Below are 25,027 nucleotides of genomic sequence, written 5' to 3'. Positions count from 1 at the left end.
ATCTCAAAGGACTTCTAAGAGCTTCTAAGTTAAGAGTGAGAACTTCTTAGTGCTGAAAATTATGGTATTCAGCCGTTCAGAACCCCATGAGTCATAATAAAGTCCTAGTTAACTTGATGTTCTTAGTTGAGGAACCGACATACAGTATCTTTAGGCCACAGTTCAGTTAGTTTAGTAAAATAATATTACATTTGTAGTGATTACAGAAATGTCGTGTATTATAGCATATTCTATTCTAGGCTTCAACGTTATCGTCGGAAATATTCTCAATCCGATTGTAGAGTTTACGATTCTACCATACGATTTTCTATGTGTACACACAGAAAATTAATAACACACTTCATCACACAATTCATCTATAAGCTGTTGAACATAATTATACTACGTGGGGTCAAATCGCATTCTGAATGGCTGGTGCACTTGCGAGTTGCGAGCAATGAAACCACCCAAAAGAAAGCCAAAGGCCCCCAATTTCTTTCCGGTTTAGGAGTAATTTTGGTGCTATGTCACTGAAACTTTTTCATTTCTCGAGAGTGTATTGTTAATGGCAAAACGAAAGGATTTTTTCCAACAGTATAATTAAGAGTGCCAGCAAATATTATCTTGACCTAAAATTATAGTTATCCTTATAAATTTATTATTAGGGTAAGAAAGTTTGCACATTAGACTTCTAGTTTTTAGACCTTACTATTAAAATAAAATATTAAGTACCTACTTACTTATTATTTAACTAAACTATCTATATATTTTACAAATAAAAATGATAATAATATAGAATACTTATAACTGGCCTGGAAATATTCTACCCTTAATAAACAGGAGTTTATCAAAGGTAGAATATTTCTTTTAGTTCGCTGCCGTCGCCCGGGATGGTTCCGAGGAGGCTGGCAGCGTTCCCTCTCTGTATAGCCAGGCTGATGCGCTGGCTGAGATAGCTGCCAGCCCTCTGGTCCCTTGATACCTCGACCAGGCGCGACGAAAGTTCTTTTACTAATCGTCGCGCTTCGGGTCCCCACGGCCCCAGGGTCTCAACCCCAAATGGCACAAATATGTAGCCTGTATGTCTTCTAGTTTTTATGTGTACATACATAACATGTTGTGCTTCCATCTATAAAAAATACACTAAACGTTCTTAAAGAAGGTACCTACCTATTCCAGGATTTTTAAAGAATAGATAAGTAAATTATAATAAAATTTATGGTAAATAATATCAAAGCAACAAACTGAAAGTAAGTCGATAGTAACATTATTATTATGATAATTAAAATCTTACCTCTGATCTAGATGTACAGGCGTAGACTGTAGTCACCAGTTTTTCGCGGTATACGAGTATATTATTTAATTATCTATATATTTATTTTATGAGAAGAAGTACATTTACATTGATAAATATGAAAGACTATAAGAGATTCACTAATCTAAGTTTCAACTAACATTAACTTTGGATATGATTAATTTAGTTTTGATATGTTTCGTATTGATATTCTTTAGAGTGGTTGTTAAACAAATACCCTAAATTCAATACATTGTTGTAATGATATCTTTTGAATCTCACACAGTAACTTCACGAAAAGTCTCCAAGTCTATTTACAAAGTCCGGCTGACCGGCGAAGCATCACTCTCAAACTTTATGTCAACTGTCAAAAGTTCCCTCCAAAAAGATTTTGTTTTTAAATTTTAGGCGCGCGCGACAAGATCATCGCGTATGCAGCCAACTATCTTTTTACCGGCAAAGGTTTCTTTGTGGCCAGTGTTTTTCTAAACAGTTGTTTTGTTTTTCTTCGATGGTGAGTATTTGTTCTGAGAGTGATGCGCCCCCGGTGGGCGCGCCACGTGACTGCCGGCGTTTCGCGGCAGAACCTTTGTGTTTACACCCCCGCGCCCCGCCGCGGCCCCTCTGGCTCCCTCCCTTCCTCATGGATTGCGATACGGTTTTCAGCTTAGCGATGCAGATACGTGATTTTCCGTGGCATGTTTGAAGACAACCCTTTGTGTTCAGCTCTCGGGATGTGTATTGTTTGCGTGCTGGCGTCTGAGCGTCTGGTAAATCCAGACTGAGATGCTTTAAGCCTACGCTATCTACTCTTTTGCGAATGCACTATTTAAAAATAATGGGTGCCGTGAACCGCAAACCATATCATCTAGAGTTTGAGACTATTATTACGTATTTTATTTCAATTTATTTTGTTACCTAGAATTTACATTAGTTAAAGTTTTCCTAAAAAAGTTATTTTATGGACACTAAAATGTATAAAAGTTAAGTTTGTAAATATTTATTTAAATTCTACTTTCTTACATAGCAGCAAAATACTCTTGTATAGCATGATACCCCTAACGCAGTAAGTACCCAAAGCTTTCATAATTCCAACAAAGCTTCGCCGTTGGCGTGGAAACTGCGATAAGGGTGTTGGACTCGTAAAAATCGGATTTCCGCCGTCGACGCGGGCACTGCCGGTGAATACTGTATAAGTACCTATTATTATAACTATATAACCTAATATTATATTAATTATTTTAGTTTATAAGGGAAAAAAAACGTATTAATAACTAAGAAGGTAAAGGATATGTATAATAATTATTATAAAAACATTTTATTTTAATTTTAAAAATTACATTGAGTGAATATTAGTTTCAAATACTACCTCGGTTGCAGTATCGATTGTCCGAATCTTGGAATGCGAATATTATTTAGTTATACAATATTTGTTAGTACCTATATCGTCGACACGATACAATCATATACTCGTAATTGTGTGACATATAATTATCCCATAGCATAGTACGGTAACATGACAATAACGGGCCTTCAATCGTTATAGGTGAACCTGCGACCGACTAATGCTTTTTCCATTAAAAGTTATTTAAACTGTTATTATGATCAACACGCCACTGTTTAATTGTCACCTACCTAAAGCTTAAAGTTTATCGTGGTTTGTGTTGATGGTGCACATAAAATTTACTTTATTATCAATATAAATAATAGTCGTTATATAGTATTATATTAGAAGCTATGTAACAGTGGTGTTAATGATCTGACAGAGTATGGTGAAACTAAACCTTTTTTACTAGGCCAGCGTGGTGGACTAGGCCTAACCACCTTCTTTCATTGGAAGGAGACCCGTGCTCCAGCAGTGGGGACGTGATGGGTCGATGATGAAACCTTTTTTTACATTAATGTTACTTTGCAAATATTTTGTCGTATTGTCACCATCAAATTTTTATGATTTAGCTTTGATCGTATTTCAGGTTTCAGCGCGATGGATGTCCGACTCGTATTCGATTACGGTAACCCTCGCGGATGCAAAATATTCCAACCTAATCTAATTACAACCTAATCTGATCACCAGTTCAGAAATGACCGGTGCATGAATCTGTGTCTGTCTTTCATTTGTTATAGGTTTTTTCCTGGCATTTTTGCCAGTACTTGTTGAGAATAATTTAGGTAGGTTTAGGTAGGTCTTAACTTATAAGGTATTGATTCCAGATTTCCAAGCGATATTGGAAGAAAAACAATTAGATCCTTGAGACAGATTTATCGTTATTTGTATTTCTTATGGAAGTGCTCTGGAAAAGTACAAGGAACGGTATATTTTTACAAATAAATATAAGACTTTTCTGTAAAGATTTCTAAGAAGCATTACTCTTTCAATAATAGGTACCTACCTATCTACTTAGTTTTTTTTATGAATAACTTGGAGAGACATATAAAATATATATAAAGGTCAATCTTTAAAATAATAAATATGAGAAATGTCTTTTCACCGCCTTAAGACAAAAAAATTACGTTATATGCCCAATTGTTAACAAAATCGTATGACCATTATCCATCGTTTCGAATGCGCGTTGTTCGTATATAACTATTCCTATAAATAAGCCAAAGAAACGCAGATATACAAACACAGCTACCATATTATTATTATTATCATCTTTTGACGTCACAATTCCTGCTAACGAGCACAGGTAAGTTTAGAAGTGGGATTACGTCAGTGGCTGCCAATTAGACCGGCTTTGCCAGTAAGAGGCTTTCACCATACTTCTGCATCCCTGGTACCTGCCGGTAGCTTCAAATACTCGAGACTTGTGGAAAATATCACACTTATTGAGAATTTTCCACCTATATAAACGATTTGAAAGATTTTTCTGATTTATGTATTTTGCGAAACTCATCTCATCAATTCCAGAATCAAAAGAAAATAAGTAAGGCTACAAATTTAGTAATTTATGGTGAAAGGCCTTTTAGTTGGTTTGAGTTTATTCCTTAGAAAACATTCATATAAAAGATGATACTTAGCCCTTATAAAAAAGTCTCTGATAATATTTAAAAGAGCCGTCACAAACTTTAATATACACATTTTAATATTGTGATATATATTTATTACTCCCAACTAAACCTTTCTCTACAGCCCCTAAGTCCAGGACTCCCATTGAGCCTGTCCCATCAGATCTTATCAGATCCAAGTTGAAAAAGAGCAGAAATCGGCGACAAACCACCCGAGGATACGCGCATTATGTTATTATTATCAGCCGCCATTCATCGCCGTGGACGCATTCAAAACGAATGAATAGATTCCGAAAAATAATCTTTATTGAACATAGATACAGGGGTGGTTCCGCATTGGCTCAAGAAAAACATATTTAGTTATGTACTTAGACAGAAAAATATTCAGGTCAGCTTTAGTTGTGGAATACTTTGAATAAAGAAAAACATTGAAATATATTTTGTTCTATTACAAGATCCCGTGAAAATATTTGATGAACTTGCAGAAAAAAAAATGTGTTACAAATTAGCACGCAAGAAGAAATTCAAATTCGTTAAAAAATATTATACTTAATATTGTCAGGTGATACCTCCTCGATTCTATTTAGCAAAACCTGAATAAATCTAATATCCTATAACATCCGCCCTAGCGCAGAGGAAATGAAACTAGACAAGAGTGGCCCGCAGGGCGGGCGGGGGCGGGCGGGACAACGGGCTCGTTACGCAACTTCCGCCGGAAGTCGCCGCGTGACGCATTGTCACCGTGGGGGGGGGAGATGTTTATGTTTAAAAAAATATAATTTTACAGCCGTTCTGTAAGTGTAATGGCGCAGAAGGGTGACAAAGAGTTATGGTACGGTTTTAAAATGGATGCTGAGGCCGGTTTTAATTTTAAAGTTATTGCTGTTTTGTGTTTTAATTAATGCATTTTTTTGGTTACACGGATTTGTTGCATAAATGACACATAAATATAAGTATGTACCTACCTACTCCAAAAATTTATTAGGGGTAAGAAACTACACTTTATGTGAAACCTATTTTTTACCATAAGTACTTACCTACTTATTAGAAGTTTTATGCCCTATATAAATGAACCATTTTGTGGAAGCTATAAATGTTTTTGCATTTTTCACATACAACGAAAAATACAGCTACGATCTTGATCTAAAGTTGATCCACCATGTCTTCTGTCTGTCACCGTGTCTTCATTTCCCGGCGATATAATCAAAATTAATTACCCCGGCATTAGTTCGAGTTCCTCGGCAACTCCAAGTTCATTAGTTCGTCATCCGTCAACAAATAATTACGAACTGCAGTGATAATCACCGCCGGATGAATGTCCTCGAAGGATAAAAGTTGGAAAGGGGACGAACAGTAATGGCGCTTGCTAGTTGTGGAGAGAAATGGGAAAGCGTAGAGTTTATAGGTCGATACGTACGGTGGCCTGCGCCTAAAAGTATACAGGCGGAGTTTTTAAAATAGCGATCTCAAGCTCGCATGCTGCTCAAGCACATCCACATAAACACCACTGCTACACACATCACACACAACACGTCCCCGGATTTATAACAGATGTAGCTGGTCCCTTCATCATCAGGGATCGCTATTTTAAAAACTCCGCCTGTATACTTTTAGGCGCAGGCCACCGTACATACGGCAGGGCATCAAAAATGTAAATAAAAAACACTAAATATCTTATTTACATTACAAAAATAATCCATCCCACAGTAATGTAGGATGGGTCAGCTACTCCAACAGAGGACCTTAGTAGTATGAGTCCGAGAGAGGATTTGTACATAATGAGAAAGTTTTCTGGGCATGAGATTTGTGGTAATTGAATCAAAGATTACCATTTGCCAGACAATATGATATTTTTGTATGAAAACGAACTTTAATCTATACTGTTCCATTCGTACACGGCAGTATGGAAAAGTAATACGGCGGATGGAAGCAAGGTGTCTCGCTGCCCCTCGGGAAATCTCGGTAAGCCGCCGCCTCCGCCGCCGCCGCTGCGGGGCGGGTGCGTGGAGACCAACACGTTTAGTGATGCGTTAGTACTTGGATAGGTTGTCTGGAAGAAATCCTTTGAGCGATAAGAACTCCATTTGTACATTTTTTGATATTTAGAATAGAATAGAATAGAATAGAAATCATTTATTTTGACCATGTTTATTGTGTACAATTAAAGAATATCTTATCTTATAGCTTTTCTTACTTTCTTACAGATTGTTGCAACAAATGATCTGCTCCATATTATTATAAACCTTGATGGTCGTGTGGAGCAGACATGGCCGGCGGCGGCGTCGCGTTTCCGAGGAAGCAATGAAGTAGAAATACTTAATATTGGAAGAGAAAAAGGGACGGTTCAGCAGTGGGATGCACATCTGAAACCTATTTATTTCTATTCGCTTATCATTTCCTTAGTCTTTAGACAACGACAAATGTTACTTATTTAATTTCCACATAAAATCTCGTCATCCCGACTCTTTCCCATCCCTAGCGTAAACGGTGGTGAAACCAAAGATCGGAGTGAAAGGAGTCTGATGAATCATCTTCAGTCATGCGGAACGACGTGCGAAGTGATATACAGGGGGGTCACTCTACAGGGTGTTGCAAAAAGGGTATACTAAGCCGAAACCTACATGTGCAGCATGTTATATCTAAGCCCGAAACTGAAATCAGAATTTGAAAATTCGCGAAAAAAAAATTTCATTTTCCATAGAAACTTTGTTGGTCATGTGACTTTTACTATGGAAAAAAAATTTTTTTTTTCGCGAATTTCCAAATTTTGATTTTAGTTTCGGGCTTAGATATGCACATGTAGGTTTCGGCTTAGTATACCAATTTTGCAACACCCTGTATATTACGAATAACTAACTTTCGGTATGCTGCTGCGCGAGCCTCGACTCTATCTCATTGTTTTAAACGTGCCGATTGCACGACAACTCACGTTCGTTCGTTTTTCGTCAGTATAGTAACCTACTTGGTAACCGCCTGTTATGTAATATCCTCGGTTAAAACCATTAACGATAAGAAATGCGACAATTTACTTTTTAAAGTACAGATCGACGATTATAACTATATAGATTAAGTACTTTGCTTTTTAAAAACTAAAGTTACATTTAAGGGCTTATAGCAGTATCGATACCGATTTATTATTCACTAATATTAGGTAGCATCAATAAAGCTTACGTCTGAATAGAACTTTTATGTGTCGGTGTGCCCATCTATTCGATTTCACTAGCAGTTTCCAGAAGTTGTATTCCAATACTTATACTCCTACAACATAATTAAGTATATCTTTGATCAGGTAAGTAATAGAATTATTATCCACCAATAAGAGCAAGAGATTAAAGACTCCGAAGGACTCGTAAATGCTGAAATCTTACAAAAACATACCTAGTTTTTTTTTCTGTTAAACAAATAAGTGCTAGCGAATGATCGTTCGACGGTAAACAGCAATATTCGGAGCTTAGTCAGATGAACCCGCTTCAAGAGGGATAAAGACACACGCGAGACCGACGACCCTCCGCCCCGTGACGAGTGTGACGACATAAATACACTAGCGAGAAGTGAAAAAAGTCTACTTACAAAATGTCGACACCAAATGAGCTAAACACATTTTATTTAAAATTTGCTACCTCTAATTCTATTTCTATATTTTTTTATAACTCTCTTCCATCCAAAGGTTGTCTGGTAGAGATTGCTATAAGCAATAAGGCCACCTTTTTGTACTGTTTTTATTTTTAAGCTTTTATTTTGTATGTTGTTCTATTTTGGTGCAAATCAAGAGTATTGTATTGTATTGTATTTGTTCAAAATAATATTATTTTAGTTGGTAAATAATATTATTCTCATGCGCTGCTAAATGGACTTAGTTAATATTTCAGACATCGTAATTAAGGTAGTCTGTTCCTATTAGGAGCATAATTTGGTGCTATTTGCTATTTTCACTGGAACTTTTTAATAGCTCGCGATTGTATGAGATGTCGATGTCGAATGTCGATGTCGAGGCGAACAGATTTAAGGTAAATGTCCCTGTAGTTGATAGGGTCCCAGTAATTGATAGTTTCAACTTTATGGTTGAACAATAAGAAAAGTAATTCAGTTTTTAAACGCACTCCTATCAATATTTGAACTTTGAAGTCTGTCTAATTGACAACCAAAGTGTCAGTATTCTGCATCGATTCAATTTCAAGTTGCAATTTTTTTCCCGTGCAGCCGTTTGCATCACCCGTTTTACTTTTGTTTCGTTAATTGAATAACTAAGCTCGGAGTGTTCGCCGGTACGATATTGCAGTTGATTTATGGCCTTTTACGGGTAAGTATTGTTTTTATTACCTTTGCATGTAAAGTAACTTCGCTGGTTCATGCTTATTTTACCAATTTTTAATATATTTACTTGTTTGTGTGATTTTCGAATTTGAACCTATTGAAACTGGTTCCTTTTTTAATGCATTACCCGTACATACTACTAGGAACAGTATATAATAATTTTTGCGACATTTATTCAAGTTTAAGTTTCTGGGCAGTAAGCTAGGTAAACGCAATAGTCCTTGTGTGAGGACCGTGGGCAGATAGTCCTAAAAAATAAAATAACGGCTGGGCGTCAGGAGGTTAAATACAATGTACTTTATAGTACTCTTGCTTATGAAGTGAACGGTAAGACTCCACTTGACTGGCCTATGGGTCCAAAAACTTTTTTATCGCCAGCGCAAGAAAACGCCATAGTTAAGGAGATATTAAGCATGGCAAAGGAAAAAGAAAAAAAAATTAGAACCGAAAGAAAAACTAGCTGAAAAAAGACAAAGAATAAAGAAAGTTAAGAAAAAAGAGAAGAAGATGAAGCCATGAAGATTAAACAAGAAAAGAATTTAGCAAATAAAACTGCAGCACAACAGAATCTAGACGCCTTGCAAATGACCAAAAAAGTATTGTTTGATTCTTCAAGCGAAGATGATGTGGAAATACAGGAAGAAAATAATAAGAATGATTATGGAGAAAGACGGAGGGATGAGAACAATTAAGAAGAAACAAGAAAAGGATAAATCTAAAGCGAAGGAAACTACAGTTAAAAAGAAAACAGATATTTTCGGAAATAAGAAAAAAGTTTAATTATATTCTACAAGTGAAAGTGAAGCCGAAAAGTGGGTTCCTCCTCATGATAGTACGGATGATCTCGAGAGTGATGACTAGGATAATATATTTTCTAGAATTGGTTGATTTGTATAAGAAGTTTAAATGATTCTTTTTTCCTATTAAAGATTTATACTGTTGTATATTGTATAATGCTTATTTTGAATGGTGAATTTCATAAGGTCTCATTATAATAACAACGTTAATGAGTAAAATATGTTGCGAAGACGTGTAAAATGTTCAGTGTTTTTATGTATGAAAATTACTTTACTTTTTCTATGACAGATTTTTAATACTTTGTATTTTTTTTGTTGATGACTTCATATCAATCACTGGAACACAGAATGTAAAAGTGCTTTGTCAATTACTGGGCGAAGTGAAAAATTTCCTATCAATTATAGGTACATTTTGAGACTGTTTGAATTTTCTCGGAAAATAGTAAAAAACGTTTAATTAGATACTTGATTGTAAGGAGATAATTTAGATAGAAGACTGATTTACCAAATTTTGTTACTTAGTTACCGCCTGATTTCGTAATAAAAGTTTTTCCCTAACAACGTTTTTGTTACTGCCACTATTGTGTCAACTACTGGGACATTTACCTTAATCGATTATTTTTTTAACACCAATGTATAAGTACTTAGCAGGAACGCAAGTTCCATTTGTGTATCTATCTGCCTGTCTGTAAACTGTGTAACTCCAAAGATTTGTTTGATAGGATACCAAGAAAAACTATAAAGAAAAAGAAGTATAAATTTAAGTACCTCCATCTTTCCTTTACCAAGCTAACAGATAAAACTAATAACACCACTTCCTAATTTTCGTCATGACTGGGGTTTAAAACTATGAGCGTATAATGCAAGGTGGCGGAATTACAAAATGATGAGGATGCAACAAAGCAACGGCCGTTCGTTAGACTGAGAGAGGCGAGACAGCCTGTCTCGTTATGTCATATTTCCACTAAAGTTGTCGAGTGGCGACTTGTAAAATGGGGAAAACTTAAGAATTTAACTAATCAACACATTGTGAGCAAGCCTATAATGCATTTTTATATGCCGGCTAAATAAAAATGCAGTGCTGTTTAGTATGAAGTCATCTATAATCTATGGTTGTTTGTCTATGGTTGAAAATCTCCCATTATCTAAATTTCAGAAGTGTACCTGCATTGTGCTCATTCCAATTCGGTATGGAGTATTCGGAGTGGAGACCACGTACCGGCAAGCGCAGCGTTGTGCGGCCCCCCGCGAGATGGACAAGTCCGCGGGGAAGCACTGGATGCGGGCCTCCTCCGATTGGACAAGGTGGAAATCATTGGGGGTGGTCTATGTTCAGCAGTGGACGTCCTATGGCTGAGATGATGATGATGATGATGATGATTTAACACTAAAAATATTCATACATTCACATAATATAGGTATACTTATACATAAAGTGTGGCAATATAGTTCTATAGATCAAAACTTATTGGCCACATCTCACTGACCAAAGTGTTGCACAGTGACAACGCGGATAAAGTATCGTGAACGACAAAAGTGCGGTTCCCCAATCGGATATTCCCCTCGAGCTAATAATAATGAGGCGACGAGACTCATAATTCTTCATTACGGAGACAAAGTTACGGAGCCCGATAACTTGCGAGAGACAGAGCCAACGACATACGGGGAAATGCAGACTTGCAGAGGTAGTTGAAATTTTGTTGAGCAATTTGAATGTTCATACTTAGCCCCAAAGCTGTACGATTAGTCAAAAGTTATAAGTAGGTACATTAATTTGCCAGTGTAGTTAGTTGGGAGCTTCCTATGTAGTATATTTTTGGGTGTTATGATAAGTATTGAGACTATCGATTTCAAGAATCATTAGAAGAAATGTATGTTTTAACAACTTTCACCAACTACCTACATATAATAATATAATTAAATTTTACTACGTAATTTATCTGCCCGTGAGTCCCCTTAGCTAAAGCTTGTTACGAAGACATCATAGCAGGGATATCCCTTATACTTCATTTTTTTTTTCTTCCGGTACTTCTGGGATAGTAAAGACTAGACAAACTACCGTCTAACTTTCAGTAGTTTCAGTGTAGCTCAAGATAAAGGATTATTTTACGGTATGTATTATGTTTTTTTTTTTTACGTAGCCTGGTTAGTGTCCCACTGCTGGGCAAAGGCGTCCTTATAAATTGACCACCGTTCCCGATCCTGTGCCTTCTTCCTTTATGTAATTTATCACTGAATAAACCAGCAATTGCTGGCCATTGCAATATTTTATTTATTTATGAATGTTTATACATAATAACTTTAGTTTTACTAATTAACTGTCCGGAAAAAATAACCCTAGCATCCAATATCACAGTCCACTAATTACTTTATCCTATGGCTTTGATAAGTACTGAAGCTCTCTACAATTATCTTAGAGCTTAATGATACTTTGTTTAATACTTAGAGCTTTTTAATAGAGCTTTAAGCTCTGCATCATCTGGCGGCAGTAATTATAATGGGTAACGTGACACCCCTGTTGGGCGCTGTCGCCGCCGCCATGATCCGTCACGGTAATGAGTGGTGACTACGCCGCGGTAATCCGTTACTGAAAACTTTGATTTTACACTTAGATTAATAATATACGAACTAGATGGTTTGTTTTTGTATGTGACGTACATCGCATACAAAAACAAAGGAAAAACTGTCTGCATTCTGTTTACTGTCAAACCGTTTAAAGTTCAATGTAATGACAACAATTGAACCAATGAATGTCACAAAACTTTAATTCAAAATAAGAGCTCAACGGTAGAATTGGGGTGTTATTTTGTCGAGACGTTTCTTTTGCGATGACACTCCATCTTGTTCGTATATTGTTAAGATTTTACACCACAAAGAGGATAATATTTCTTGGGCTAAAATATTAGGAGTTTACGGGAAAAATGTGCGGGGAAAATGAGAGTTGGAAAGTGATTTGAGGGATAATGTATAGTAGTCAATCTGTGTAAACAATGTGACCAGTTTGTTATTATAAGTATTAAATACTAATGATAGTGAGTAGGTCCATTTTCAACAGTGATATACAATTTTACAAGTTTTTGGGGGTGTTTATTAGAAGTAATTAGAGAAGATTGAAGATTTGATATTCTTTATTTGATGATAAAAACAACATACCTAATATACTGAAAATATTCCAACAATTAAAGCGATTTCTTCGAGACAAATTTTGATTGATGACGTAAAACCAAACTAAATACCCCATATAAAGAACACCAGAAAAAATACTCTTCTTAAAGATAAATCCCCCGTATTCAAATAATTATGTTTAAAGAACCTCGGGCATTTTTAATAAAGCGATTGAAACAAATATCTGTAACCAGCGAGGACATCATAGCAAACAATATGCCTGCAAATTAATCAAAGTTTCAAATTATTTAAATATTGATTTAACTTCAGTAAGCGGGGGCGGCGGCTCATCCGGTCGGTATTCTGGTTATTCTGAGTTCGCGAATAGGACATTTTAATGTACTTACTACAATTAATGAGTTAATGATATTTTTAAAATAACGTAATTTTCTGGCTAAGCTCGTTTTTCTTAGGAATCATGTTTTCAAATAGGCATCGAAAAACTTCAAAATTAGATAAAAGCTGAGTAAACGCAAAGTTTCTACATTGATTTTAGGTACTGCAGCTAAACATTTATTTGGCAAAAGATTATACGAAGACGGCCATACCAATAATATACATAAAATGAACCAGAATACGCGTCATCACTGAGTTAATGTTTGTCGAAGTCAAACAGCAATATCAGTGGCCGCGGGCTCACCGTTTATTGGAAGCGGCGGGGGCTTAGTGGTTGTACAATGTACAACACTCGCAGGTTCGATCCCCAGGTACTTTTTCAGTAGTGCGTTTGGCCTGATGAAAATATTCTACTAAAACATATATAGTTCAAATTAGAACAACATCATCCCATAATCGTTTACTGCTGACTTAGGTCTCTCTTAAGTGCTACAACGCTCTGTCGTCATGATTCCACCACTACGGGCTAAATGACATAAATTTATCACTAAACGTTCACCTGGGACAGAGCTACAATGGTGCAGTCGGACTAACACACCGTCACCACCAATAACCGTCAAACTTATCATACCATTATTATATACAGTAGCTTCAAAATCTTGCATAAAGCTTACCAACCTGATCCAGCACTCAAAGTACTCCATCAGCTGAGGCAGTGTTTGTCCTGGACAAATACCAACACTGGATCTCGGAACAAGGACGGGGCGGCGATATTGAGTCGTCTATAGTCTATGGTAATGAGTGAACGCGTTGCGATTTTTAATGTGTTTGCTTTGCGTTCGAGTATCGAGGGTGGATGCTCCCGTCTCAATATTCTTTCGTTTGTTTAGATCGGTGGCTGTAGGCAGTGATATTATGTTTAATTAAATGTTTAGCTACAGTAAGGTAGGTTGTAAATCTTTGGATGTATTGTAGGTATCCCGAAACCGCAAAATTCATCATAAGTAGTTAACACATTGAATGCCGCGACTACGCAATATCGCTTTGGTACTTACCAGTGATACGAGTTTCCATTAGAACTCAAAGGGTCAATATAGGACCTCTATGTAATAAAACAAATGAAACTTACATAAAAAACACAGATATAAGATGAAAAATAAACATGCACTTTGTTCACTTTGTTATATCGTAGTTTATTTTCTCTATGCTCTTTGTCAAAATCTTACTTAATGTATTCTACAGTGCCACAAACTTATCTGTTCCGGTGAGAGCGAACTAAATTGATCCATATCACATTATTTACTAATGAATTATACATTGATATAGGTTAGATGGTTTTATTGAAACCACAAGAGCGAATTACTACTACTGGCAAACTTAAAATCTTATAGAATGAAGAAATATTACACATTTACGTGAGCTGTCACCGGAACAGATAAGTTTGTGGCACTATATTTGGCTAGTTTACAGCTTTTAAACTTCATTAACGGCCATTAACATATTACCTACTCTGTGCCCATTAACAGAAGGCTACGGCTATATCACAAAGCAGGTTCATTAATAATTTATCGAATCCCGGGGCCGTGTCCACCACAAAAAGTTAACTTCAGACTACTAACGAGTAAATCTGCGTTTAATATGAAAATCGCGATAGCACGGTCCCACGGGGACGCCTTTAGACGTATTTAAAACGGGGTGTCAATGTGGGCGGTTCTAGTTCAGTCCACTTTTTGAAAACGACAAATATTTGAATGAGGATTAGACAGAGGTGATTTAGGAAGTTGGTGTACGTATTTTTTGCCAGTGTTTCTATGTTAGAGTAACGTAAGTACATGTAGGTAAGTATAATAACAATAATACACTCAGTGCTAAGTTATACGCAGGAACTATAAAGTTTATTTATGCCCCAACCAGAAACCGAACAAATGGCTCTCTGCGATTTAGTCTATTCCTTAAACACTGCACTATTAGAACGTCACATTATAAAACTGTAAAACAGCACTAAACAGGAGCAGCCCGAGAGTCCCCCGGGACCAGCGACCACCTCTCCACGGCCACTTCATTACGAGCGCAGAAAGGGGGTAGTTTCAATTAACAGCCGCGATACCATTAATTACTTCTTTGTGTCACTAGATGGCGTTTTGTTTTGTTTGAGCCGTTTCAATGAATGTGATAAAGTTTAATTAAAGATACTTTAGTACCGAGATCCTGAATTGATACCTTATAAAAAGATTAGTGTGCGGATCACTTCGACCGTTTCATGAACTATTACTATACGGTGCGAAGGAAGTGGCGGTTGCACCTGTTTGGTTCTTCAAGAAGATGAGGAAATGCCACTGACGTAGAGGTAGCTATATATTAGCCTGTTGAGTCTTCGAAATAAAACACTGGTATTATTGTTCACAATTCACTGGAGATGTTTATTGTTTCACTCTTTCTATTAAACTGACTTGCTGTGAGGTGTTGGCGTCTGCCTTTTATACTAATCTCTACCGAAGATAGAGAATTCCAGGAAGCTCTAGAAAAGACTCATAAGAAGTAGTATGTTCTAGATGGGGCTGCCATCTGTTGTCGAGTAGGTGAACTACATGGTCTATTTAGTGCACTATTGTTCTACTTCGTTATGCTATTTCCTACTAGATGGCGCTGGCCTCCTCACTTCCTGTCACTATTTACTTATTATTATTACTAAAGTAGGTAGGTGCTCGAACAACTAGTAGGTAGGTACATACTTAAACTATATCGATATCTATACACACACATAAGTAAGTATTTATCTTAGCGCTCAGAACCTTCGCGAGCGTAATCGAGTTAACTACTTGATCTAGTTATTTCTATGAACTATTTACAAATAAAACAAAACTTCTTTTAGTCGTTCCGTACATCTCTCCCGCCGGTCATCGCCTGCAGGGCGTTGAATTCTTTGGTCGGAACGTCTGGAGCTGTAGGCAGGATCACCAGCTTCTTGGTCGGTCTTCTAAGGGTTCCTCCTTTGGTTTGGACGTCGACTGTTCTTACGATGCCGTCTTGTCCGGGGTAGACAGCCGTGACAACGCCCTTTGGCCACGTGTTGCGCGGCAGGTTGCCGTCTGCCACCATGACAATGTCGCCAACCTTTACTGCTTCGCCGCGTCCGTGAGGCTCCCGCCGGTGCTGAAGTTCAGGCAGGTACTCTCGTAGCCATCTTGCCCAGAAGAGGTCGGCCAGGCGCTGAGAGGCGCGCCAGTGACTGCGGCTGATGAGGTCCTTGTCGTCGAAGCTGCCAGGCGCGTGTACGCGTCCTGATCCGCCGAGCAGGAAATGGTTCGGTGTCAAGGCCTCGGGGTCGTCGGGCTCGAGTGACACATGCGTGAGCGGGCGGCTGTTTACTGCGTATTCTGCCTCGGCTAGCAGTGTGCGCAGCACCTCTTCGGCTGGGTGCTGCTCGTTCAGGACGGCGTAAAGGGCGGTCTTCACTGACCGCACTAGTCTCTCCCAGGCCCCACCCATGAAAGGAGCCCCAGGAGGTATGTAGCGCCAGTTGATCTTCTGTTGGGCCGCTTCATCAGCTGTAGCGGCGTCGATTGATTGCCGCAGCTCTTTATCAGCCCCGCGCAGGTTCGTGCCGTTGTCGGACCATAGCTCAGTAGGTGTTCCGTAGAGTGCCATGTGCCTACGCAGCGCCATCACTGCCGAGCTAGTGGTGAGAGAGTCCACCAGCTCTAAGTGTACGGCGCGCGTCGTGAGACACGTGAAGAGCGCCACATATCGCTTCTGTCGAGTGCGGCCCACGGTGACTGTCAGAGGCCCGAAGTAGTCCAGGCCGGTGTAGGTATAGGGCCTGCAGTGGTGTGCAAGGCGGCTCGATGGGTGGTCTCCTGTAGGTGGCTGCGGGGGTGAATCTTTCCTGATGCGGCATGGTCGACATCGATGAATCATCATCTTCACCACTGTGCGAAGGCGGAGTATCCAGTAGTGCTGTCTGCACTCATTAACTGTAGTTTCGGCTCCTGCGTGCATCAGATGGCGGTGTGTGTAGTCGATCCACAGTTTGGTGATTTGATGATTGCCGTCGAGTATTGCAGGGCTGATGACTCCTTGTTCTATATTGAGTGTACGGCCGATTCGCGATTTCAATAGTAGTATTCCATTTTCAGCGACGACCGCAAGGTGGCGCAGCCTGCTTCTCGCGTTCAGGGTTCTGTTTTTCTGTAAGTCTTCTATTTCTGAGTCGAAGGCTTGCTGTTGACTTAGGCGTACGAGTAGTATTTCCGCCTCACGTAGTAGCTGCCCGGTGAGCGGGAGGTATTTTATGTCTTCTGTAGTTTTCACTGTCGCACGCTTGTTCGGTTTCGTAGCTGTTTTCTTGCGCCAGTCAGGGTCTTTTTCGCTATTTTTCGCAGTTCTTTTGTAGTTGACTCGCTGATCACGTGGCCGGCACAGCTGTATGAAGTGTAAAACTCTTGCTGTAGCTCGTAGCAGTTTTTCCCACTTAGAGAAACGGTTGTAGTCTGGCAGCGCTTCTTTTAGTTGTGCAGACTTTTCGGTAACTGAGGTCGTTTTCTCTTCGCCTGTTTTCTTCGTTAGAAGTGGTTTTTCCGCCGGCCAGGCAGTAGGGTCCTCGAGTAAGAAGGATGGGCCCTTGTACCATCGGTGGTCAGCGTCGAAGTCGCGTGGCACATCCCTTGTAGCGTCGTCGGCCACGTTGAGTTTCGTAGGTATCCAGCGCCATTCATTTGTAGAGCTGTTTTCCTCGATGTCAGCTATGCGGTGCGCGACGAACGGGCGGTACGATCTTGAGCCGTTCTTCAGCCATGTCAGCACCGTCTTACTGTCGGTCCAGAAGGTCTTCGATTCGGGCTTAACTTGGTGTTCTTCAATGACAGCTGCGGCCATACGGCAGCCCATAACGGCGGCTTGTAGCTCGAGGCGCGGGATCGAAGTGAGCTTGAGCGGTGCCACTCGCGCCTTTGCTATGACGAGCGATAGGTATGTCTTACCCTCTGCTGTTACGGCCCGCCAATAAAGAGCGGCGGCGTATGCGGACTCGCTCGCGTCGACAAATATATGTAGCTGTAGACTCGTAGCGTCGCTGTAGCGGGCGTAGCACCTCGGTATTGAGACACGGCGTAGCCCTTCCAGGTGCATCATCCATTGTTGCCATTGTTCTGAGAGGTCTTCATCTATTGGCTGGTCCCAGGTAGTGCCGCGCCGCCACGCCTCTTGAAGTAGCTGTTTTGCTCGCACGGTGACAGGCGCGGCAAATCCGAGCGGATCATACAGCGACATGACGATCTTGAGTGCTTCTCTCTTCGTGGGTATCTTCTTTTCTATGACTGCAGGCGGCAGACGCGCCAAGTCTAGGTTGAAACCGAGCGCATCGGACTTTGGCCGCCAGATGAGACCTAGGACTCGTTCGCTTGATCCATCATCGATCTTAATGTTCATGGGCTCGTTGCCTGTTTCGCCGAGTGCTTTGAGTACTGCCTCGGAGTTTGATGCCCATTGCCGCAGCACGAAGTGGCCTCGCCGGTGTATGTCGCGGACGTCCTGCGCCACCTTGATCGCTTGCTCTTCGGTCTTGTGGCTGTCGAGGTAGTCGTCGACGTAGTGTTTGTTGATAATTGCGTCTACTGCCTCGGGGTGAGTGGCTTCGTACTTGAGTGCGTTAATATTCTTCACGTAGATTGCTGTTGATGGTGAACTTGTAGCGCCGAATATGAGTGACGTCATTCTGTATTCTGTTGGCGGCCCATCACGCTTGTTGCCCCTCCACAGGTAGCGAAGGGCATCTCGATCCTCAGCGCGTATCTTCACCTGCATGAACATCTCGGCGATATCAGCTGTCACGGCGACTGCATGCTGTCTGAAGCGCATTAGTACTCCCGGCAACGACTGTAGTAGGTCTGGCCCGGTGAGTAGGTGGTCATTTAGTGAGACGCCTTTATATGTGGCTGCTGCGTCCAGGACAATGCGAATCTTGCCCTTGTTCGGATTGACGACTGCGAAATGCGGTAGATACCACACTTTGTTTGATGTGGTCGGCGGCGCGACTTCAGCGTAGCCCTTTGTAATAAGGCTCTCCATCTGTTTCTCGTACTTTTCTTTGAGGTCAGCGTCGCGATCAATCTTCTTCTCGATGCTGTGAAGTCTCTTCAGCGTGTTCTCGTAGTTGTTTGGCATGCTGAAGTCATCCTTCTTCCACAGTAGAGACGTTTCATATCGGCCGTCGTCTCGTGCTATGGTGTTCTTGGTGAGCAGGTCGAGTGCTCGCTGTTCTGGGTCAGACTTTGGTGTCTTCGGTGTGATCGTTAATGAGTCGAGCGCGAAGTGTCTCTTCAGCTGCTCGTCCATGCTGTCTTCGAGGTTGATGATGTTGTTCACGTAGTGCACGCGCTGTCCCAGTGCGCGCGTGTGTGCACCGTGTAAAACCCAGCCCAGTGGTGTGCGTGAAGCCACTGGTTGGTGTCGCTGTCCCGCTCGCACTTCCGACGCCATGAGCAGGTGCCAATTGTCTTGCCCGATGAGCAGGCCTGGCTTCATGTCTGCGTGCTTCAGCTCGTGCTGGATGTCTTCTAGATGAGGGCAGCCGGCAAGGTCTTGCTCGGTGACACGCTGTGCGGCGAGGTGCAGCTTTCTTACTGTGCGTGCGTTGACTATGTGCGTCCCGCTTGCCCCCTCGAGAGTGAGTGTGACGCGACGTGATGCGGACTCTTCGACGCTTGTGTCAGCGATCACTTCTATGAAGAGAGGGTCAATAGGCCCCTTGGCTCCGATCCTCTGTGCAATGTCACTGTCGATGAGCGTAACAGTAGATCCGTCGTCTAGGAGCGCGCATGTGTCGACCGCTCCCGCTGGTCCGGAGACTTGCACCTTTACTATCTTGAGATACGCTTGCGTCTTCGGTGTCCACGAAGAGGCGACTGCTTCCGTTTTCTTTAATTCGGGCTCGTCTTTGCGCACGAAGTGAAGCAGTCGGTGATGTGACCTCTCGCAGCCGTCAACTTCGCATTTCTTAATTCTGCATCGGTGCGTCTTGCTGCGGTAGCGTAGACAACGAAAGCAGAGTTTGCTTTCCTTAGCTAGCTGCCAACGTGAGTCGATGTTGCTCTCTACAAACTTGCGGCATTCTGCTATGTTGTGGCCGGCGTTGGAGCATACTGGGCACGAAACTTTCTGTTCCGCAGTTGCGTGTGCCCTTTGTGCGCGGCGTGGCTGCTGCTGCTGTTGCTGCTGCTTCGGTTCGTAGGCGATGCTCGACGTCTTCTCATGTGCGTGCGGCCCGCATATCGAGGCTTCCCGAGTGAGGAAGCGGCTGAGCTTCAGCAGGTCGGGTTCTTCGGGCGACTGTGCGGCGGAGAAGTCGAACCAGCGAAGCTTGTGGGCGGCGGTGAGCTTCTCGACTGTGAGCTGCGTGATCTCGGGATTGTTGAGGTAGCGGTCGCGGTGCAGCTCTTGAAGTGTCGTTACGATGTTGCTTACTTCGTTTGCAAAGAAGCAGAACTCTGTAGCGATATCCGTAGGCCGGCGTAGTGCGCGCAGACGTTCCAACTCGGCGAGCGCGATGCTGTCCGGGCGCCCGAAGCACAATTCGAGTGACTTCATCACGTTCTCGGGCGTCGTGCTGGTGATGAGCAGGCGGCTGACAGCTTCCTTCGCTCTTCCTTTCAGGCATCGACGTAGGCGCCCCATGTTGTCGCAGGGCGCGAGTGATGCGGCGGACTCGTAGTAGGCGGTCTTGAACTGTAGCCACTCGTGCGGCGCGCCACTAAAGTACGGTAGCTCACTAATGTGACGCGGAGCCGGTGGCGGTGGTGGTGGCGGCGGCGCCCCGGCTCTTGCAGCTAGAGCAATAGCTTCGGCGAGGGCAGTGAGGCTCACAGAGTCGCTTGTCCGCGGCTGAGCGACAGGGACGGCGGCAGTGGAGGCAGGGTCGACGGCGGTGGCGACTGGCGGCGGTAGAACGTAGTCCTCATCATGCTGTCTGGACTCCTCAGCAGCTTCTGTTGGCGGTGGTGGTGCTGCTGACGCGGAGTGAGGCTCGTTCTTGATGGCCAGTACATTCTGCTGTGTCTTGAGCCACGAGTCGACCTTGAGCGTACTCTCCATCTCGGTACTGATGCTGCCGTCGTCGTCATCGGTGTCGGATTCAGCTTCAATAACTGCGAGACGGGCGGCGGCGAGTTCAGCTTTACGACGTGCTATTTCTTCTTTACTACGTGCTATTTCTTCTTTTGCTTCGGCGATTTCAACTTGACGACACGCTAATTCTTCTTTCGCTTCGGCGATGCGGCGTGCCTTTAATGACTTGGCCTTCGATCTTGCTGTAGACGCTGGCGGAGTAGCCCGGATGCATGACGGTGGGCAGGGCGTTCCGGCAGCAGCTGTAACCACCCTCGCGGCAGTGGAGGGCGGTGGCGGTACTCCCCCGAACACAGGGAGCGGTGCCCCCCCTGTTATGGGGGGCGAGACGCTATCCACCCTGGCGGCAGACGAGGGCGGCGTCGATACTCCGGTGGACACACCCGTCGATGTTGATGCTTTCACGGCGGTTGACGGCGTGTGCGTGTCGGAGTCTGTAGCGGTGGCGGTGGAGGCGGTGGCGCCGGCGGCCGACGATTCTTCAGTAGGCCTCTGTTCTAGGCCGCCGCGCTGTAGCCTCCCTGTCGTGGACCTCGTTACAGGCATTCCAAAGTCTTCAATCCGGCTCCGATGGACCAAATGTGCGGATCACTTCGACCGTTTCATGAACTATTACTATACGGTGCGAAGGAAGTGGCGGTTGCACCTGTTTGGTTCTTCAAGAAGATGAGGAAATGCCACTGACGTAGAGGTAGCTATATATTAGCCTGTTGAGTCTTCGAAATAAAACACTGGTATTATTGTTCACAATTCACTGGAGATGTTTATTGTTTCACTCTTTCTATTAAACTGACTTGCTGTGAGGTGTTGGCGTCTGCCTTTTATACTAATCTCTACCGAAGATAGAGAATTCCAGGAAGCTCTAGAAAAGACTCATAAGAAGTAGTATGTTCTAGATGGGGCTGCCATCTGTTGTCGAGTAGGTGAACTACATGGTCTATTTAGTGCACTATTGTTCTACTTCGTTATGCTATTTCCTACTAGATGGCGCTGGCCTCCTCACTTCCTGTCACTATTTACTTATTATTATTACTAAAGTAGGTAGGTGCTCGAACAACTAGTAGGTAGGTACATACTTAAACTATATCGATATCTATACACACACATAAGTAAGTATTTATCTTAGCGCTCAGAACCTTCGCGAGCGTAATCGAGTTAACTACTTGATCTAGTTATTTCTATGAACTATTTACAAATAAAACAAAACTTCTTTTAGTCGTTCCGTACAATTAGTATTTATAAGACTTAAATTTATATAAGTATATTCATCAGAATAGTACCTACCTACGCAGCGGTTGAAAATTAATTAAATAAGCTTTTCTTAAAAGCGCTAACGTATTGAAAAAAAACTAGGTACTTTTCATGTTACGTGACTGTTTCTGATTATGTAAACTTATTTTTTCAGCTCCTAAACTTATTATTGTTATCTTTGAACAATAAATAAAACAAAGCTAAAAAATCGAAATCTAGTTACAGAAACTGAGTTACCAGATCTTCTGAAGAAGGGAGGGAGGACGCTCCCGTCTTTGAAGAATTTAAATAAATTTCCACTTAAGAATGGAAAGGAAAAAAAGCGATCCCGTTACTAAAGGAAAACTGGGAGCTAATAAAAATGGCTTAAATGTCCCGTTTTAAATAACGGTTTAGAGTTCCTGCTGAATTCAAGATTAATAAAATGAGATGTCGACTACCACTGTGGTTTTTACTGAGTATTGTGTTCACTTATTAGAATCTAAAACTAGTGTTTGAATCCAAACATCGATTTAATTAGATTTAGAGTCTGTAGAGCATCTTCAGTCTCCATTCCTCAAATATAAAATGGTTTCAACTGGGTTAAGGTTTGTCCGTATCAGTAGTTGCGTTTTAAACTTCATGTTAAATCTAATACGGTACTTTTACATATTATAATACATTCATCAAATCTTCAACCTTTCATGCACTTCCTTTGCGTAACAAAACGTTCAATCAAACTGTTGCGACGCTGCTTCCGCATCCGGTTTGGAGCGGCCATCATGCCTCTTACATCCTTGTCTAACACTCTACAATAGAGCGAGACAGGTGATTTCCTTGACACGTAGTAGTTAAGATGGTCGAGGGGCTGGATAGCAATATTAACTCGTCGGCCCTCCATTAGGCGTCGGCAAACAACTCGAGTAGCCACTTGGATAAACATTAATAACGTTGGCTAATATTGCTGCTGAATACCTACCGTACATAATGATAATCATCACTACTATATTAGGTACTAGTGTTGGTATGGGGTCTGGTATCAAGTGAACATAACATTGGTTAAGTTCATGTACTTAACTACTTACATGGCAGGCATCGTGAAGGATTATAAGTTCATAAGTACATGCTTTGCAGCATTCAGAGTACTTACACGAAAGAAGCCTCGAGAAAAAAACGAACGAGCGAGCTAAGAACAAGAAGCATTCGCTATATTTATGCTTACCAGAGCACTATCCTAGCATCACACACCGACCGACGTTTTTAGCTCAGAGTCTCTACACATTTCAGACTATGCAGTAGGTACTTATACATATTAATTTTACGCATTTATTGTATATATCTAATCCCTCGCTTAAGTACAATCATCCCGCTGCACTTCAACGTAATCCGGCGATCCTTCACAACCCTATAGGTATACCTCTACAGTGCATCGGTGTATTAGCATTTAGCATACAACTTTATTAATTGCCGTAGCCCGTTTAATCCGAGTCGTGAAACGCACTGTTTCAAAACGGTTAAGCCCCGCAACTTGTACTAAATTAAAGTTTAGGGTGGTGCCAGAGGGATGAGCGGAGCGGGCAGCGAAGCGGGTAGCGGGGAAATCGTTATTGTGGGCTGGGAAGGTAGACAAATATGTTACACAGCAAGCTTTGAGTCGAAATTTCACGATTCTACGTGGGGCTAGACTGATCACACGTGGATTCTTTCTTCGGTGTATTATATTCGAATATCCCAGGTACAAGGTAACTATATCGCGCTGCCCAAGCTGGCACTAGAAATCACTCTTCACGCACATCTAAAATTGAAATACTAGTTCATCATGTCTCGTACAATCCGGCACCGCTTCCCGCTATCTGCTCTCAACATACTCTGACTCTCACCCCGAACCAGCGGGAGCCCCGAGGCATGCATATTCATTAGAGCTATTGAATTGAAAGAGGTGGATCGAGATTTGTTTGCACAACAAAAAGGGGATCATGGACGCCGCCCGGCGCACGACTGATAACATCTTTTAGCGACGATAAGCAAACAAAACTCCCGCTTAGATCATAGCCGAATTTGTGTGCTGACAAGGGGTTTATTAAAAATGGGTGAAAATCAAAACTCATTTCATAAAGGGTAGGTTATTTATCGAGTACTTACCTGCCTAGGTATTTGACGAAACACATTGGTTTACCGATAATACTTAAGTAGGTAAGTACCTAATATTAATAATTATGTTTGTTGACTGCAGTGTGCAGTATGTACGTGGCTAAGTGCCTAACTAATAATATGTACTAAGTACCTACACTGTATAAAAATCCTTTATTTTCCTTTCAAACATCCTTTTCCGGGAAACTACAGTGAAAAAATACCGGTCTAATGCCATTTTGATGTTATCGAAAATAGTGTAAAAGGTTCCAGTGTAGTTTTCTATAGAAATTAATGGTTGGACTGTCGTGTGACGAATCGCCCCCGCCTGCCCCTGACCAACGCTTTATTTATCGAGGGAGGCCATGGACGTGGCTTGTGACTGAAATAAAATATAGTTTTGGTAAGAATTTTACAGTTTACGCTCTAGTGGTCTGAAATGGCTCATATTTGCTCATCATCAGGTAGGTACCTAGTGCAAAGAGCAGACATAGGCTAATTACTTTAGTTTGCCACTAATCTGATAATCTAGGAAATAAATCAATAAGATTCATTAAAAAAAAATCTCAGACTGATAAATCCGAGTGTTTTCCTCTCGTCCAGAGATTCAGATTCGGACCAGCAGCCGACAGTGTGCGACATCAGATCTATGGAG

The 25,027-nt window shown here is 41.5% G+C and overlaps 2 protein-coding genes across 2 annotated transcripts in view; both read right to left on the bottom strand.

Annotated features, from left to right (window-relative positions):
- The window catches only part of LOC105390766 (vesicular glutamate transporter 1), a 63,453-nt gene extending 61,605 nt beyond the window's left edge, over positions 1-1,848 (bottom strand). Inside the window, exon 1 of the mRNA XM_048624382.1 lies at positions 1,274-1,848. The gene's annotated coding sequence lies outside the window, so the exon portion shown is untranslated. The remainder of the gene's footprint in view (positions 1-1,273) is intronic.
- Positions 1,849-15,160: 13,312 nt separating this feature from the next.
- Positions 15,161-21,558, bottom strand: LOC125489230. Its single transcript, XM_048624414.1, has one exon. It carries the CDS (start codon positions 21,556-21,558, stop codon positions 15,760-15,762), a length of 5,799 nt encoding a protein of 1,932 aa, XP_048480371.1. The 3' UTR covers positions 15,161-15,759.
- Positions 21,559-25,027: the final 3,469 nt, after the last annotated feature.

Source organism: Plutella xylostella, chromosome 12 (assembly GCF_932276165.1).
Source record: "Plutella xylostella chromosome 12, ilPluXylo3.1, whole genome shotgun sequence".
Classification (NCBI taxonomy): Eukaryota; Metazoa; Arthropoda; class Insecta; order Lepidoptera; family Plutellidae; genus Plutella; species Plutella xylostella.
Note: the sequence above shows the minus strand (reverse complement) of the source record. Positions and strands in the feature narration are given on the sequence as shown.